Source organism: Podarcis vaucheri (genome assembly GCF_965113315.1).
Source record: "Podarcis vaucheri genome assembly, chromosome: 7".
In the NCBI taxonomy this organism is placed as follows: Eukaryota; Metazoa; Chordata; class Lepidosauria; order Squamata; family Lacertidae; genus Podarcis; species Podarcis vaucheri.
In genome coordinates, this window is record NC_138765.1 from 50,838,468 (window position 1) to 50,857,156 (window position 18,689).

Sequence of the window (18,689 nt, forward strand, 5' to 3'; positions counted from 1 at the left end):
AGCCACTATGGTGCAAGGACTGAGTGTAGAACTTTAGAGTGAGAAGACCTGGGTTCAAATCCTGGTTCAACCAGAAAGCTCACTCTCTGTCTAACCTACTTTGAGAGGGCCATTGTGAAAAGGGGATTGAAACTATGTGGCTGTGGTGTCAGCATTGTTTGTCTGCATATGCAACTCAAGGTCAGTATCCTGGGGTGGCAGAGATTTTTTTTAGAGAGGGCAGCAATGAGTCCAAGAGGTACATTCCAGAATTTGTTGCAACAAACTTGGGACATAGCCCTTGAATCATGTGTTACACCCCAGCATCCTCTTGCTTGGTCAGTCTCACAGGGCTATAGCAAAGATGAATGCTTGCAAAGGTGTTTCTCCAGTAAGTAAACAGCAGTGGCAGCAGCAACAACAACAACAAGAAGAAGAACTTGGAAGAACATTACCTTATGGGATGGCATACAAATATTGTTACTAAGTAGTCATACCTCGGGATGAATACGCTTCAGCTTAAATATTTTTTGGTTGCACTCCGCGGCGACCCGGAAGTAATGGAGTGTGTTACTTCTGGGTTTTGTTGCTCGCACATGCGCAGACGCTCAAAATGATGTCATGCGCATGCGCGGAAGTGGCGAAACACGACCGTGCAGTCGCGTCTTACATTTGCTTCAGGATGCAAATGGGGCTCCAGAACGGATCCCGTTCGCATCCAGAGATACCACTGTAAATAATATCACACAGCTCAGCTTGTTAGAGCATGGTGCTGATAATGCCAAGATTGCAGGTTTGATCCCTGTATAGGACAGCTGCATATTCCTGCATTGCAGGGGGTTGGACTAGATGATCCTTAGGGTCCCATCACACTCTACAATTCTATGATTTAATAAAAATAAAAGTTATTTTAATACAGGGTTGGTAGTTCACATGACCCTGCACAGAGTTAAATGGACAGTACCTGTCCCAATGAGCTTATGGTTTAAGGCAGAGGTTTTCAACCTTTTTGGGTCCATGCCTCGCTTGACCAACTACATTCTTTTTGTGGCAACCTGTGGGGCTCAGGAGCCCAGTTGCGTCACCCCTTGCCTGCCGAGCTGACAGCACCTCACCCTTTTTCAAACACCCTCCCTTGTGGAGTGTTCCCTCAGCCTCCTCTCTTCTCTCCTTGGGAGTCCTCTGGGGAGCCACTGCTGCCGCCCCTGGTCCCTGAGCTAAAAGAGAGGTGCCTCCTCACAGTGCCCCACAGAGGCCTGAGAAACACCCCCAGAGGCACCATTCACCTGGGGAGCTTGTAGCCAGGGCGGCAACAAACAGCCATACAAGCCTTTGGGAGGCAGAGACCCAAGAGGGCACCAGAGGATGGAGGGGAGGCAAGAGGGACAGAGGCCCGTAGCACCCCTGACCATCATTCAAGGGTGCCACAGGACACTGGTTGAAAAGCCCTGGTTTAAGGCATCCTCCACCCAGGTATGTAAGAGGCATTAACACAGTTCAAGGGCACCTTCCAGCTGAACACAGCTGGAGGGGGCTGTGGCTTGGGTGCTGTCCAAAGGGCCAGGTGGAGGGTTGCATTTGGCCTTGAGGCCTGAGCTTCCCCACTTCTGATGTAGATGCTGGCCTCTATTCAGAGGGGATATGGTTCTACAGGAAGGGGGCTACCCCAGAGAAGTTCCTCCTTCTAACCACCTCTGCAAATCACCGCATGACCAGGAGGGTCTTATCCAACAATCCTAGTGAGTGGGCAGGAAACCCTCCCTGGCGTGTGGGAGGAGCATATTGCACTAGCCTTGTGCAAGCAATTCCAGTCAGTGGGGAAGAGAGGAGGCCAAAGGCCCCAGTGTGGCTCATTTACTGCCTGCTTTTATATTGACTGGTGCTTCTGTTGCCACTTAAGGATTTTACTGTATGCTTTCCATGTCAGAACCAGGAACCAGGAAACCAGAACTAGGGGTGTAAAAAGCAGTAAATGAGATCTTTAAAAGACTGTTGCTGCTGGTGGTGGTGGTAGGGACCCGTCTTTATGGTATTACAAAACTTTTAAAGGCCAGCTTCAATAAAACACTGTTTAAAGGCAGCTGATAACGCTGTCGTAAGGAGAATATTGCCCTTGGTTATGAAAATGGTATGCATTTCCACAGCTACTGTATAATGGACTGAGGCCAGCTGAAATAAATATACGGGGGGGGGGCAGAGGTGATGGGATGGTGGCAGCTCTGGAGCATTACCTAGATGCGCTGGAACATCAGAGAAAAGTCCCAGGGATATAGAATTAGAGAGAGCAAGAAAATGCAGCTATTTGAGGGGTTTATAAGCCACAGACAGGCTACAGAGCAAGGAAAGTGAAACTAGGGAAGAATTACCGTAGTTGGGTTATAAGCAGATATAAAGGTTAGTAATCCCAGTGGCAAGCCAGGAGAGCAAAAAGGAGAAGACAAAGTGTAGGCAAGGAAACCACTACCTTTGAGAAAATCTTCGGAGCTATAGGCAGGAAAGGCTATGCTAAGAAAAGCAGGCTAGCACACAAGTCCTGATATAATATTGGTGCCTAAGCTCAACTGGTGAAAGTCCCACCAGGTGGTCCCTAACAAAAAGAGACAACCTGCAGCTCCAAGGCTCCTGGGGACCTTAAGGAATACAATTATGACAGCAGTCTTTCTAAATATGATACCCTCCACATGTTTTGGACTACAACTCCCATGCTGGCTGGAACTTAGTAGTCCAAAGCATTGGGAGGGCACAAGTTTTGGGAAAGCTGGTCCTAGCTGTTCTAGGAAAATAGGGAAGGGAAATAGGGACTTTGGGGAAATAAAGGATAAGTGGGTGGCAAGACAGAAGGAGGGGGAGAGAGTGAGAGAGAAGCACTTCTGGACACCTGAAAGGTATAGCACTAGCATCGGTTTTTGTACTTGACCAATTCAAAATTTAATTGCATAAATTATTTCCTGGCTAGTGTGACACACCAACGGTAAAGGCACTTCCACATGTTGCACCTCAAAGTTAGAACACTAGCAGGGCTTTCAGTGTGGGTGCCACTGTTCTGTGGAACAGCATTTTTGTTGAGAGGCAACAGGGGCTCACTATCTGCACTTTTCCAGAAACTGGTGATATTTTTATTCTGACAAGCCTTCCCACCTGGATGAATACATCTCTGCCACAAGTGTCCATTTTGTATTTTTTAAAAAAAATATATTTGTTTTATTCTGTATATTACCAAGATATATGTTTCATATATACCATTTACAGATATGGAAGGCAATACAATAATAATAATAATGACAAATGGGAATAGTGCTGGTAGGCTGAATTTGGATTCCCTTGGTCTGAGGGTCCCCACACCTGCTTTAATTCCTCCCTCAGTGAAGGTTAAAAGACTGCTAAGGATCGTAAAATGGAAGCAGCATTTTGTGTAAACGCATCTCTATTCCTGGAAGGCTCTTGACCGTTCATCACAAAAGAACTGACACCCCACTCTTCGCGTCAAGTTCTAGCAATAGAGAACACACAGTACTGTAGTAGGTGATCTCCATAGATGTAGCGTTTTTATAAAAAAGAAAAAAAACACTGTACACAGAACTATAGCAGCAGCTCTTTGGGTTCTGCACAAAGGCATTGTTAGCTTTGTCTCACAAGTCCACCACTGTCCTTCCTCTAAGGATGCCACGAGGGGAAAAGGCGGCAACACAACAAAGGCCCTGCCAAGCTTAGCAACAAGTCAGGAAGTGCCAGCATGGCCTGGGGTCACCGGAGCAGTTGACAGATGCACATTATTTTCCAGTTACTATTGGAAAATAATCAACTGCCTCGCTCCAGCTAGTGGTATATTAAGGAAACACCTGCTTATTCTCTCCCCCCCCTCACAATTTGATTAAAATAACGACTGGCTTAAATTGTTAATTGGCTCATCCCAATTAATTTCCTGCCTTTTGTATGACATGCATGCACTGTTTCCATCATAAGGCAAACATTCAAGTTGCTCTTGGTTTTATCTTATATGTACTTGCTAATAATTATACAAATAGGATTGTAATGTTTTTGAAAAGCAATTAAAATGGAAGAGAGGAAACTTTTCCTATTCTGAATCAGGTCATTGGTCCATCTAGTTTAGTACTGTTTACACTAGGTGTGGGGGACCTTTGGCCCTCCAAATGTTGCTGAACTATCAGCCTCAGTGAGTATGGCACATTTCCCTTACCTGCTTAACAATTTAGAATAATTTGAGGTTTTTAATGATAAAAAGTGATGTCTAACAGTCCAGTCCTGATCCTCATCAGCATGTTGAATTGAAATGGGTGTGTGGAGCAGGGTTAGAAACATACAAGACTGGCATCCCTCATGGGAATGTCACTAATCTAAGACATTGTAAAATATTCCACAACAAAGATTAAAATGGCATTAAAAATGGACTCTCTAAACAGCTTTCAGGAGAAAGTAACGTCAGCAGTGTTAGAATGGCATCAAGTTGTTTTATTGTGCGTGCTGTAGCATTTGTTTCTTTCTCTCAGTTACACAGTTTTTGTGTGTATGTCTAAGCTTAAGAACAAGCGATCGAGGACGAAGAGGAAAGCTGGGGAAAAATGCAGCCTCCCAAAGTGCGGAGGAGGCTGAGAAAAAGGGCAACAAAAATGAAAAGCCTTCTGAATGAAGGCAGATTGGAAAGATTGGATTTGTTTCTTTTAGAAAGAACAAGTGGGGTGGAGAGAAGAATGGCATGAAGAAAACTGATTATCTCCTACAATCATGGGAACATTTTCAGAAAATGAATAATGGCAAAATTCACAACTGATAAGAAGAAATATTTTCCCTGTGGTACTTAACTGGAATGCAGTAGATTCATGGCTGTGTTGGGTGTAATTGAGGCCAAGGATTTGGTGAGGAAAAAGTAGATTCCAGAATGGCAAGAATCAAGACAGCTAGGAGACTTAACACATTCACATTTTGGATGGTTTGCATACCCACACGAACTTTTTCTGTACTCTGGAACTGAACTAGAAGTGCAGGAAATTAGGCAAAGGAGGTGCCTCTTGTCACACACAGAAAGTATGTGTGTGCACATGTGACTCAACCATACAGAGTATGTGGTCTGTAGTCATCTCCTGTCTGCGGTTTAAACAGACGAGGGCTGGCATAGCTGATGTCCTGGGGGAAGTTGGAATGCACATCCCCCTCACTTTCTCCAAAAGCCACTTCCTTCACCTGACAAGTGGTGGTGCTCATGATAGGAAACCTGTCTATATCCCTATTCTTGGCCAGACCCAATAGGATGGTTTGGACCTGATTTAATAATACTTGCATACCAAAGTAAACAATAGTATACAGTTGTTTTTCAGTGTTTGCACTACTCTTATTTCTTTAAAAATAATTTACATACTGCTTGTCATTTCAAAAATCTTTGAGCAGTTTACTGTGAAAAACAAGCAATATATTAAAACAAAACCACAACCTGAAACCAGTTAATCTGAAATATAAAAATACAGAAAGCATATAAAGAGAAAATAAAACAGAAATCCAGAAGATTCAGCCATGTAGAACAGGGTCAAAAACATAAAACAATCACTGGTGATGGTGGAAGAGAAGTGACTCTCTGAAAGAGTGTTTCAGAATATGGAGTCAACAACCGTCATGTTGTTTACCTGCATGAAGTATTACTCAAACCCAGTATGACAACTTCCACCTTCTTGATAGCTTGCCTGCATTTTTCAAAGTATCACCTGTCTCCAGTTAGGCCTCTCTATACATAAAGATCTTTAGTGAAGGGCCATTCTCCAGGTTCTCTCTGCTGCGGTGTGATGGGTGGCTCTTGAGGAAAGGGCCTTCTCAGTGGTGGAGCCTTAGTTGCTGAAGGTCTCTCCAGAGAGGCTCACCTGTGAGTCATCTGGATGTCAGTTTAGCACCAAATACCTTTTTGTTTTCCATGACCTTTTAATGTTAGGCTATCTTATGTCTACTGATGGTTTTATGCTTTTGTTTTATTGCTTTTGCTGCCTTCTCTAAGTTATTTTAGGTTATAGGTTCACGTGTTTTATTGTACAGTACAGTATTCTGATATTTGACTGTAGTCCACTCAAGGGCAGGGTAAGCTAATATGTAATCAATATGTTACTATTACTCCTTTACGTAGGCAACACACTGAGGAGATACACCTGGCTTTCCCCACTGTGAACTAATTGGGAGAGCCCCCCTTAATTATCCTATGGCTTCCGTGGTACAAGAGGGAACAGAAAACTCATAATTGTACATTCTCATTCTCAAGAACTTGCCTACTGAGAGTGGCGCCTCTGCACCTATTCCCTCTAGTGCTTGCACTTCACCTCCTATCATTTTATAGTCTCCATGTTTCCTTATAGGGTACACCTTTGCATACACAATGGCAGAGGCTGAAGCCCCAGGGGGTTTTTTTTGTTTTGTTTTTAAAATTATAAGGACCTGAGATTCAGAAGGCAGGGGCAAGCAGAAGCCATTCTATGAACACATTGCACTATAAGGCCTTTTAAGCCCAGTGCAGCAACAGATCTCCGTGGTTTCCAACGGGAGTGGACTTTCCCAGTAACTTGCTACTTATGATTTTTTAACTGGGACTTCAGCCTCTGTCCTTGTGCATGCCTGCCACGGAGCAACCTTCCTTCACCGAAAACAGCCTTGTGGCACCTTAAAGATTGATGGACTAGTGGAGCACAAATGGTCAGACAGCACAGCCTGCAAAAGCTTCTGCCATAATAAATGTGATATAGAACCATTCAAGGCAAGGGTGCTCAAAATCAAAGGGAACTCAAGACATTCGGTGTTCGGCGGTGGCGTAGCTGTTTTCCCCCTGTAGCCTGGAAAAGGGCAATAGTACCCTTCTGAAAACTGACGCAGAAGTTGACCTCTTAATTCTTCCTCTCCTTAAATATTTCTGCCCCCATCTTTTGGTCAGTAGATGCGAAATAAATACAACGCACCAGTGATCAAGCACGTCAGTTAAAACAAAAGTAGCAATTACAAAAAAAAGGCCGGCGACGACGGCACAGCCTACAGCTCCTCACTCTTCCTAAGAGATTGCTTTGGCTCTTTGCTCTTCCCCCGAGCTGAAAAGGAAGCTGTACAGCCACCTCCCTCCACTCTGACAAAGAGGCCTCTCTCTCGCGAATATCCCCTGTAGCGCAGGCGCAGAAACCACCCTCGAATCGACTGCGCGAGGCCCCTGTCCATACAAGAACTGGCACATGCGCATTAAAGCCGCCTCTGGTTCGTTTACGCGAGAGGCTCGCATGCGTCGACGGCTTGAGGGCACTTGTTTGCCGAGCACGGCGCAAACGCTCACAACGTCCATTTTGCGTCGCCTGTTGCCGCTGCCCCGCCGTCCCCCCTCCCGCCCGCGGTCTGAGGCCTTGCGCATGCGCCTCCTTTTCCCGTTGGTTTTTGTGTTTTCCTCTCTTTTTCACCGTCGCCGTGGCTCGAGAGCCGGGCGACGCATGCGCAATGTCAACGGAGAGGGGGCGGTCCTGCTGGGCGACAGGCACCGAATTCCTGTCAGGAGCGGCGGTGGCTGAATAAGAGCCCGGCCCGCGCCTCCTCTGTCCCTGGTCCCGCCTCTCGCCGCCGCAGCACAGCCCCCTCCGCTCCCCTTGCCTGTGGTCAGCAGCCGCTGCGGCGTCCATCCGTCCGTGCCCCCCCACCGCCGCCCCCCCGTCCCGCCCCCCCACCGCCGCCACCTCCCCCCGGCCGGGCCGCGGAGCTGCGATGCCCTCGGACTTCATCTCTCTCCTCAGCGCCGACCTCGACCTCGAGTCCCCTAAGTCCCTCTACTCCAAGGGTGAGTCTCTGGTGGGCCTCGGGGGGGGGGGCCGGGGGAGGAAAAGAGCGCCGCCGCGTTGCATCGACGACTCTGGACTCCGGAGCGGCCTCCTCGCTCGCTCGCTCACCGTTGTTTCTCAGGAATTTGTCCCGGCCCTGTGGGGCGTGTGCGAGAAGGAGGCCGCTCGGGAGGGACGGGGAGGGGCTGCTGCCCCCCCCCCGCTCGACCAAGGTGAGGAAGGGGCGCAGTCGCCGTTAATAAGGTCACTTTTCGGGTGGGGGCGGAGCTGCGCTCTACACGTGCTCAGAGGCAGTGCCCCCTACTTTCATTCGCTGTCTATCAATTACCAGATTAGCATCCTTTTTGGCGGCGGTGGCGGTTCACAAGTAAGGTCCAAAACCCTCATGTTTCGTTGAACCGAGAGAGTGTTTCTAAATAGGGCCCCGTTCTGAAAGTGTCGCTTTTATTCTTCTGAATTTCCCATCTTCTTCCGTTCCTTCCTGCCATCAGTAGGTCTGTTTACCAGCCTGTTAGGTTTCTATCCTACCTTTCTTTTAAGGAGCTCAAGGCACCCTACATGGCCTTCCCCTCTCCATTTTATCCTTTCAACTGCCCCAAAGATGCTTGAAGAGTTCCATGGCTGAATGTAGGTTGATGCTGCCTCTCCTTGTTCCTACTTCTGTAGATGAACAAATTGTGAAAAACAAATGATCATGTGTCTGTCGCAGCCAGCTATGGTATTGGGCCCAGTGTAGAATGCCACAGAGAGTTGGCCTGAAAATGCAGGAGTTAAGTGGGGAAGTCGTGTATGTTGGCCTCCTAGGAGGAAAGAGATAGAAATGGTAGATTTTTTCTTTTCCCTCACCTTGATCCTGGTAACCCCTTGGTTCATCTTCTGAAGGAGCTCCAACAGGGAGAAAACGTGAAGCAAACATTGAAGCAAGGGTAGCAACCCTGTAAAATATTTTGCCCTCAAAATAATGGCCAGGGTCAATTAGCTTGCCACACTGCCCTCCCTCCTTTACACCTATCACACAAGAGACACAAAGAGAGAATTCAAAGGAAAACAGCAGTGTACTTATGGAAGTCCAGCAGGTTGTTTTAACATGGTATGAGAAAAATATATTATGTTAAAGTTCAGCTTGTACAACTAGATCATGACTTTTTAAAAATGTAAAAATATTGCAGTTGCCTCAAAGCAAGCATTATAAACTCCTGAAACAGAGGGTTGATTCAACTCAATTTCTCATTTTCTGCACAAAATGCAGGAGTTATTTCCATTCATGCCCCCAAGGAAAATTGGTCAGACTCTCCAATGGTCTTGTGAAATCTAGAGCGACAAAATAGGTTTGTTGGGTATTCAGACCAATGTTTCAGGTTTACTCAGTATATTTCTTCACAGCATTTCTTGCACTGTTAGACTAATATCTGAATGGGCCCCCAAGGCTAAAATAAATCAGTGTAATGAAAATATGGAGCCAGGGCAGCCAATTGCCCACTTGTATTCCTATAGGCATTACTGTTATATTTATATGATGGGTTTTTGTCCACTTAAATGTTCACTTAAACTGTGGGTTTTCAACATGTGATTTGACACTTTTTTGTTCCGTTTTCGCAAAAGGGCAGGTCTGTGGTTCTTAAAATATGTGCAAGGGTATGGGCAGTTGCTGAGGTTGTCTGAGTGGGATTACAAAAGTTCTAATAATCCCTGCTTTCAGAGAAATGCAGCAGCTGTGTGAGTTATTGATTGACTTTTGCATTGAAGGGAAAAGAAGCATGACAAGTCTTTGAATGAACTTTTTATTAAGCTTTCCTTGGCTTCCTCAGCAGGATGGGATTTCTCCTGTTTTCTAGTATGAGAAGTAGGAACTATAGTTGGGCTTCCCTTGGCCTTGTCAATATTTGGAGCTTGTAGCGTGTTGGATGTGTCAACTGCTCCTTTAGCCAGGGCTGGCCTTGAAGATTCATTTCTGTGTGGATGACAGTGAACACAGTGATTGTTAGATTGTGGAAGAACACTGGGGCCCAGGGACAGCAGATGCAGTTCTTGTTTGTGCTCTCCCGCTTTTTGGTAATAAACTAGAGGCATATGATTGAGGGGGATAGAAGAAAATTACTGAAAATATGGCCTAGTTAGTAATACTGACTTTTGTTGTCAAAATATGTCAAAAGTCTGTGTAAAATTTAGATTAGGAAAAGTATCTAAAGCCTTTGATTATAACCAGTGCTTATTTTGTTTTCAATTTTCGTTCAATGTATAAACAAAAAAATTAGTCATGGCTAGAAAAGAAAGGATTGAACATTCTGAAAGTGCTCAGATGAGAATGATTTCTTATGAAAAACTAGTTTTGGACAGGACAGTGGTAAATACTAATCCTGTCTCTCCTCTTCCCAGACCCAGCAGTATAATACAGTATAATACAATCATATACATTTCCCATTGAAAGTCACATCATGTTCAATTGAGCTTACTCCCAAGAAAGTAGGTATAGAACTGCAGCTCAAAGTAGTGAAATTGGCAGTGGAATAGTGTACACTATCTAACTCTAGCTAATATGTTAACATTTTTATATACCTATTCAGAAACTAAAGAATAGGTTTGTTCTTTACTATGACAAAATAGGTATTTATTTATTTCAGAGTTTTAATATCCACCTTCTTCCAGAGCAGAGCTCAGGGCAGCTTGCAACACAAAATAAAGTATAAACATGAATATAGGAAAATTATGCAAGACAAAACCATTCTAAAAACAACACTAAACTTCAAGTACAACTCACACAAATATCAAGTTCCAAAGACTTGGACAAATGGGTTTTTACCTGCTGTTTCAAAGTAGCTGATGTGAAAGATTGTTGTATCTCTGCAATTCTATTATCTCAATTGAGAGGGGTTCCATAAATCATAGAATGTAGAGTTGGAAGGGACCCTGAGGGTCATCTAGTCTAACCTCCTGCAATACAGGAATCTTTTGTTCAGCATGGGGCTCTATCCCACAACCCACCAGGGCTTTTTTTCCAGGGGGAACTCACAGGAAGTCAGTTCCGGCAGCTCTCTGGTGGGCACCATTGTCATTCCAAGATAAAAGGAGAGGTGTTCATGGTGAGTTTTGGCACCTCTTTTTCTAGGAAAATAGCACTGGTTGGGATCATGATCAGAGACTCTACACCAGACCTTAATGCTTGGTGCTACTTAGCACTACTGTCCCAATGTTATTGGTTTTACCAAAGAGTAGAAGTAACATTGGATACAACCTACTGTGGCTCAAAACTGCAGAGCAGTCACTCAAAATAAAAGTGAACTTTGTCATCAAAGATAACTTAGCAACACTGGAAGCATATGAATCTATTATCTCAAACTATTTAGAAGGAGAAACTTTAAATCCTATTTGCAGACTGTAAAGTGATGGAAATTGTTTATGAATCAGATGACTGATTTTCAGTGACTTAAATTTACATATTACCAACCCTTCATAAAGAGCCTTGTTATTTACTTTCATTTTTTATCCTTGCTGTTTTTATAGTAACACATCAGAAAAGTTGCTTTAAGTAATGAACAAATTAAAATAACCTCCTACCAATTAATCATGTAATGCTTTAGCTAATTGATCTACCCATTAAAGATGACTTCCTAAACTAAACTAAGATAAAACATTTTACGCTACAGTCACCGATTCTGTCATATCTGAATCTTCACCAAGGAAAGGTTTCCTTGAGTTATCTGAGAGTTGTGAACATCACTTAATCTAAAATTGTGTGATATTTGTGGGTTTTTCCTTTGCGTATTTATATTTCACCCTTGCTGTGGCAAATTGAGTGCAGTTTCTAAAAGATCTTGGCAATTCAGTTGTTGTTTTTGTGGAGTCAAATCTTTGTACTTATTATAGCAGGAGGGTTGCAGGCTCCTGATAAGGGTCAAAAGAGATGTGGCAGTAAGCCAAGACAAGAAATTGCTTTGATTGGAATGTGTTTGCCTTGTCTGTAATAGTAGAAAGTAAACTAAACTATGTGTATAGTGCTATGTTTTACGCTTGGTGTTATTAGATGGATATACTGTAATTATTATTATTATTTATTATTTAATGCTATATGCCTGCAGTGTATTAATTTACTGTACCCAGGAAACTTAGTGTGATCTTCTGCATGCTTACTCCGCAGTAAGTCCCACCGTGTCTCATAGAATTGCTGCCTTGGTATATGTGTCAGCTGTTTGCGTGTGTGTGTGTGTGTGTGTGTGTGTGTTTTACTCTTATGCAGTGGCAACAGTTCCTAGTAACTTCATTGGTTCTTGCTGTTTCAGTCATGGTTATTGTAGTTGTGGTTTGAAATCTACCATTGTCATTCTAGAGTAATTGCTTTCGTTGGTCTTTTGCATAGGTCTTAGAATCATAGAATTGTAGAGTTGGAAGTGACCCTGAGGGTCATCTAGTCAAACCCCCTGCAGTGCAGGAATCTCAACTAAAGCATCCATGACAGATGACCACCCAACCACTGCTTAAAAGCCTCCAATGAAGGAGAGTCCACCTCCTTTTGAAGGAGTCCTTTCCACTGTCAAACAGCTCTTCCTGATGTTTAGTTCAGATCTCCTTTCTTGTAACTTGAATCCATTGGACTGGGTCCTAGCCTCTGGAACAGGAGAAAACAAGCTTGCTCCATCTTCCATGTGACAGCCCATTAGATACTTGAAAATGGCTATCATATCTCCTCAGTCTCTTCTTTTCTGGTGAATAACTATTTGCTTATTTTGAGGCATTTTAGAATGTTCTCTTACTTTTTTCTTTTTAAAAGTGTGCTGATTTATAATGATTATAAATGTCAGCGGTCTTTATTTTATTTTAAACCTGTTGTAGTCTAAGCAGTTATTTTTCAGTTCTTGTTGGCTAGACCAGCATTTTCCAAATGAGGTCCCCTTCCAACCTTGTTTCCTTCCTGTGCCCCCACAATAAGTTTTTTTTTAAAAAAAATCACTACAAATATGATGTTCTGCCCCCCCCCGACAAATCCTAGAAAGGTAGCTATTTAAATGTTTTGTTTGTGAATAGAACATGTTTTATTTATATTTTTTTACAAAATACAATTACATAAAATGATAGGAACATAATGAAATATTGTTGAAGGAGAAAAACATAGAATCATAGAGCTGGAAGGGACCCCAGGGTCATCTTTCTAGTGCAACTCCATGCAATATAGGAATCGCCTCTAAAGCATCCATGACAGATGGCCATGCATCCTCTGCTTAGAAACCTCCAAGGAAGGAGAGTCCAGAACATCCCAAGGGAGATCCATCTTCCATGTATTACAAAAATAAGCAACACTTATTTGACCCCAGTTATTTGACACAGAGGGGGAAACCTATAGATACAGTTCAAAAGGAACACAAGGAGTGCTGTATATACAGTAAGGCCCACTGAACTCAGTATGGCTTTCTTCTGAGTAGACGCTTAGTTATTTACTAGATGCAAGTCAGTAGCACCAGATGACCCCGCTGGGCTAGGCATTGGGGTGGATTTCACCCTGCACCTTGCAGAGCCATGCCAACGCTGCCGACAGGCCCTGTACCCCTCAACAGCATCTAAAGGCCCTGATCCACTAGGCGCTGGGGTGGATTGCACCCTGCACCTTGCAGAGTCAGGCCCAAGCTGCCACTGGGCCCAGCACTGGCAGCAGCAACAGTCAGCTCCGGGCTCGCCCAGTCTTACCCATTGCCACTCCACCACTGCAGTTATCTGACCTGGGGGTTCTGGATCACGGGCTCTACTGGTGTAAATGGGAGCCTCAGCGATCGTCCTCTCCTGCTGGAAACAAACCAGGACATGCACGTGGCAAAAAGGAGTGTTAGGTCCTGGTGGGGCACCCACATACCCGCTTGTGATTGGCCAAGCAGATAGCCAGCCAATCAGATTTTTAAAAATGACCCCCCCTCACTTCTCACTTTCCTCTGTGGCCCCCTAGCCTCATGGTGTGGCCCCCTTTATGTGATTTTCACCTGTGGCCCCCCAAAATATCCTGGGGAGTCCCAGTGGGCCATGTAGCCCCCAGTTAGAAAAAACTGGGCTAGACTGTTTTCAATTAGCAAACATTATAATATTCTTACACTTTACTGTTTCTTCATTGTACTGTCTTCATTAACAGCCATTTCACCTGCACCCAGCAAGTGAAAAGTGACACAGCCAACTGGCTGGGGCCAAGTATAACTTGGCTCCCCCTGTCTTAGAACTGTCTCCTGTAGGGAACATTCCACCTAATCTTTATGACAATTCTAAAACTGTATGTAAGAATTGTTTCTAAATTTGCTTATTTTTCTCCTCTCTTCCAATGATTTTTGTTATCATGTCTGTTAATTATAAACCTATAGGCAGAGCCTATGCTTTTTGATTTTTGTACAGTGTCTAGAATTTTAGGTGCTTTTAAATAAGAATTGTAATAAAACACAGGATTCTGAATATACATGAATTATTATTTTCAACGATCAATCATTTAACTAAACGGTTTTCTGAGTCCATGCTGCAGCTTTTGTATTAGTCAAGTCTTGAGATAATAAAACTTACTGATTTCAAATCTGCTAAGGAGTATGACAGCTGCATCACAAGGTGGATGACAGGCTTCATTCTCCCCTGCAGTAACACTAGAAATCAGAGTAATCTCTTCTTACTTGTAAAGTTTAAACTCTTAAAATTTTAGAAGAGTTGTAACATCTTCATTACTTTTATACAGAATATTTATGTTCATTAGCAGGGGTGATGGGTACTTGCAAATACCCATAGAAACAAAGATCTGTATATGTACGTATATGTATACTGTTATATACAGTATGTACAGGGATACAAGTTTTCATAATGTATTTTTGGGGGTCTCCGGGGAAATTTTAAGAAGAAAACTTAATAGAAGAAGAAAAAAAAAGATCTGTTCATTCTTGTAATTGCTTATAAATTGTAGCTCCCAGGCAAGTACTTCACGAATTTTCCTTAATTATAATAGTTGAAGTAAAGAGAGAGTGAGTGCTAACATTGCCTTGATCTTGTTTATCCTCTTAGTCAACTTTGACATATTTGGTATATTGAAGTGAATTCATTGCAGGCTGTAGCTAGCATATTGTAGCTCTCCTATATTCTAAATTGCTTACAGGGTGTGTTAAGAATGATTACATTTGAGAGGTCTATAGATCTTGCCTCTGCTGTTTTGGTTGAATCTAGTTTGTAACTGAGTTGTATTGTCCTGGATTTCTCTGGGGTGAAGAAATACTTAAGGACAGTTGGGATCAGTTTTCTATCCCACATAGATTCCTTACTTTCTATTTGAAGTAGACTCATTGAAATTAATGGAACTAATATCAATTAATTTGAGTAGGTCTCTTCTGAGTAGAACTAGCATTGCCTGCAACCCCTTGTTTCTTTAAAAAGTAAAAAGCCTAGCTGATGGAAATAGATAAAGAAACTTTCTTGTAAATATTGCAGGAAGTTCAGGTGACCAAGAAACTTCTAAAACTCATCAGCCAAAAAAACCAACAACTGTTTTGGGAGATGCATGGTATAAGGTTCACTGACTGAAGTGCTAACCAACATCTTGTATCAGGATAAACTCCATCCAGAGTGTTAACTTCAGATTATGAGCTGTTATTCTGTTGCAGCAAAAACAGACTCCCATAGTACCTTAAAGATTTAGCAGATTTATTTATGAAAGCTTATGCAATAATAAATTTATTAGTCTTAAAGTGCTACAGGTCTATTCTTTTTCTGACCTGTTCCTGCAATTCCTCCAAGCTTGCTGGTGCTTTTATTTCTTTGCATACTATTGCTTTTCACAAACAACAGTCAAAAATTAATTCCACAGCAAATAGTAGTTCTTGTAACACTATGGTTGATTTTTTAAAAAAAATAATAGTTTTAAAGATAAATACTAAAGCTACACCACTGTATCCATGGTCATCATTAGCCAGCTAAAAGTCTTGACATAACAGGAAAGTTACATTGATAGACTTGTTAACGTAGGCTGTGTTTACTACAGAACAGGAGACTGTAACCTGGCAAGGACTGAGCAGTAGTAAATGCTATTAATAGGCATCTGTGCTGAGAAGCACAAATTGCAGAATCTGGTGAGGACCTATGGTTGTATCCAACTAAATCCTACTCAGGAGCACACCCATTGAAATTAATGAACCTAAGTTTGTTGTGCCAATTAACTTCAAGGATCTACTCTGAGTAGCATTGGATACCTGTCCTGGTCTTTATGAGAATTTTCGCCTCTCTTCTGTTCCAGCATCCATAGTGGTGAAGGAAAAACTGGTGTGCTGGAATTGCTAGAGAGCAAAAGGGTCTTGGGTAGGGTTCTAGTGGTTGCTTAATAGATGCTTTCAAGTGGTGCTGGGCTTCTTGTTCTCTCAAGTTTAAAACTGGCAAATGAAATCCCTCTGAGAGTTGCTGTCTGGCTGTTCCGTTATTAGCCCAACCCAAAGGCAAAACAGTGGTTTGGAGAAAAGCATTTGTGGCTTTGTAGGGGCCAAATATGAACATATTTGTTGTTCATAGGGGGAGCAGACTTGGGCTTTTAGTGGCCTCGCTTCACTGAACAGGGCTCTAGCATATAACTAGAGACCATATAACGAGACCGTATAACCCCAGTCCTGAAAGATCTACAGTATGCCTGAAGGAGCGTCTCTGCCCCCATCGTTCAGCCCAGACACTGAGGTCCAGTGGGCCTTCTGGTGATTCCCTCGCTGAACGAAGTGAGGTTACAGGGAACCAGACAGAGGGCCTTCTCAGTAGTGGTGCCCGCCCTGTGGAACGCCCTCCTATCAGATGTCAAAGAAACAAACACTATCTGACTTTTAGAAGACATCTGAAGGCAGCCTTGTTTAGGGAAGCTTTTAATGTTTGATGTTTTATTGTGTTTTTAATATTCTGTTGGGAGCTGCCCAGAGTGGCTGGGGAAACCCAGCCAGATGGGTGGTGTATAAATTATTATTATTATATTATTATTATTGCACCTAAGCCATGCTGCTTCTCCATTTCCCTCTTACTTTGTTTCCATTTTTTATCCCAGCTGTTATTGCTAGATTTTTTTTTTTACAGAATTTAAAATGATTTTTCAAACAATTGGCTTCTATACACAGTAGCAGTGAAGCCTCAGTTGTAATATTAGGTAGGGTACTTCCAATATTCACAGCTGAGTAAAAATAATTGTGCATGGTGCAGAGAAGAACTATAAAAATGTGTCAAGGGCTAGGAATTTCTAGAATGAAAATTTTGAGGTTGTTAGTCTGTTCAGCATATCATAAGATGGGGTAAAGGTTAATCCCCTTAGGTTTTAAAAGCTTCCATTGATGTACTGCTTTTCTTCTGCGCCTTTTCATGTGCCTAGTATGTATTTGGTTGGAACAGTATAGCACATTCCAGTGTTAGCTTTGTTTGTTCCAACTAACACTCTTGAGTAAACATTCAAGTATCTGTAAAAACCTTATACATACTAGGGTGTGTTAATAGTAAACCATGTCTTCCTACATAAGCACAGTAAGAAAGTTAAGTTTCTGCATGATAACTTGGGTTTGTTGGCTTGAAAATAATGGATTCAATGCTTTCAAATTACTAATGAATTCAAGATATAAGAATGGAGATCCTGACTTTTTGGCAGTAAGAGCTGTTTGATAGTGGAACAGACTCATATGAGAGGTGGTGGACTCCCTTTGGATGGCCATCTGTTATATACAATATGATACAAAACTGCCTCGGTCCTGTATACCTGAAGGAGCGTCTCCACCCCCATCGTTCAGCCTGGACATTGAGGTGCAGCGCCGAGGGCCTTCTGGCAGTTCCCTCATTGTGAGAAGTGAGGTTACAGAGAACCAGACAGAGAGCCTTCTCGGTAGTGGCGCCCACCCTGTGGAACACCCTCCCTTCAGATGTGAAGGAAATAAGCAGCTATCCTATCTTTAAAAGACATCTGAAGGCAGCCCTGTTTAGGGAAGTTTTTAAGATTTAATGCTGTACTGTTTTTAACATTTGATAGGGAGCCACCCAGAGTGGCTGGGGAGACTCAGCCAGGTGGGCGGGGTATAAATAATTTATTATTATTATTATCATCATCATCATCATCATCATCATCATCATCATCATCATCTAATTGAGATTCCTGCACTGCAGAGGGTTGGACTAGATGGCCCTCGGAGACCCTTCTAGCTCTACAATTCTGTGATTCTAAAATTGGTTTAACATCTACTTACATCAAAGCTCTCATAGTTGGTGTGATGGGCATTCATGCAGGCAGCAATTTGTCATTAGTTTTGAGCCAGCTGTATTGCTTTCCATTAATACAGAGGAAGGAAATTACCTCCTGAATACCTTAATCTTGTTCAGAATGGTTTGCTTACTTTTGAACTTAGGCCTTGTTTTTCTACAGTATGGCCTTCATAGAAATCAAAATTACAGATGAAGTTCATAATAAGAATGAGAGAAGGTATATTTCAGGTGTGGGGAACCTTTGGCCCTCCAAATGTTGCTGAACTTGATGGGGCTGATGGGAGTTGTAGTTCAGTAATATTTGGAGGACCAAAGGCTCCCCATTCCTGGAATTGGTGAATCAGATGAGAGTATGCTTGTACGAACAGCATGCATTTCTTGGCTCTGAAGTTCTGCTTCTGTTTCCAAACCAAGTAGAGGGGTCAAGTTCAGAAGGAGAATTTACATGTAATTCAATAATGGCAAAAGGAAGAAAGGGATAGTGCTAGAAACTCATATATTAACTGGGCACCAAATGGCACCTTAAATGTAGGTTGCAGTCACCACAACGGAATGTCTGCTTGACGGGGTTGGACTAGATGACCCTTGGTGTCCCTTCCAGCGCTACAAATCTACGATTCTATGATCTCAACTACATTGCTTGCTCTTACAACAATTCATTTATCCCAGTATGCGAGAAGGAGAAACTCACTGTGGAAATGG

The 18,689-nt window shown here is 42.9% G+C and overlaps 1 protein-coding gene across 2 annotated transcripts in view; it reads left to right on the forward strand.

Moving 5' to 3' along the window:
* NFAT5 (nuclear factor of activated T cells 5) overlaps positions 1-18,689 on the forward strand; it is a 64,732-nt gene that overhangs the window by 2,641 nt on the left and 43,402 nt on the right. The window contains exon 1 of one of the 2 annotated variants that reach the window (XM_082229270.1): positions 6,845-7,777. The exons of the other annotated variant lie outside the window; for it this stretch is intronic. Coding sequence (XP_082085396.1) covers positions 7,705-7,777 — 73 coding nt within the window. The 5' untranslated portion in view covers positions 6,845-7,704. Of the gene's footprint in view, positions 1-6,844; positions 7,778-18,689 lie in introns of those variants that run through there. 2 annotated transcript variants of the gene reach the window in all.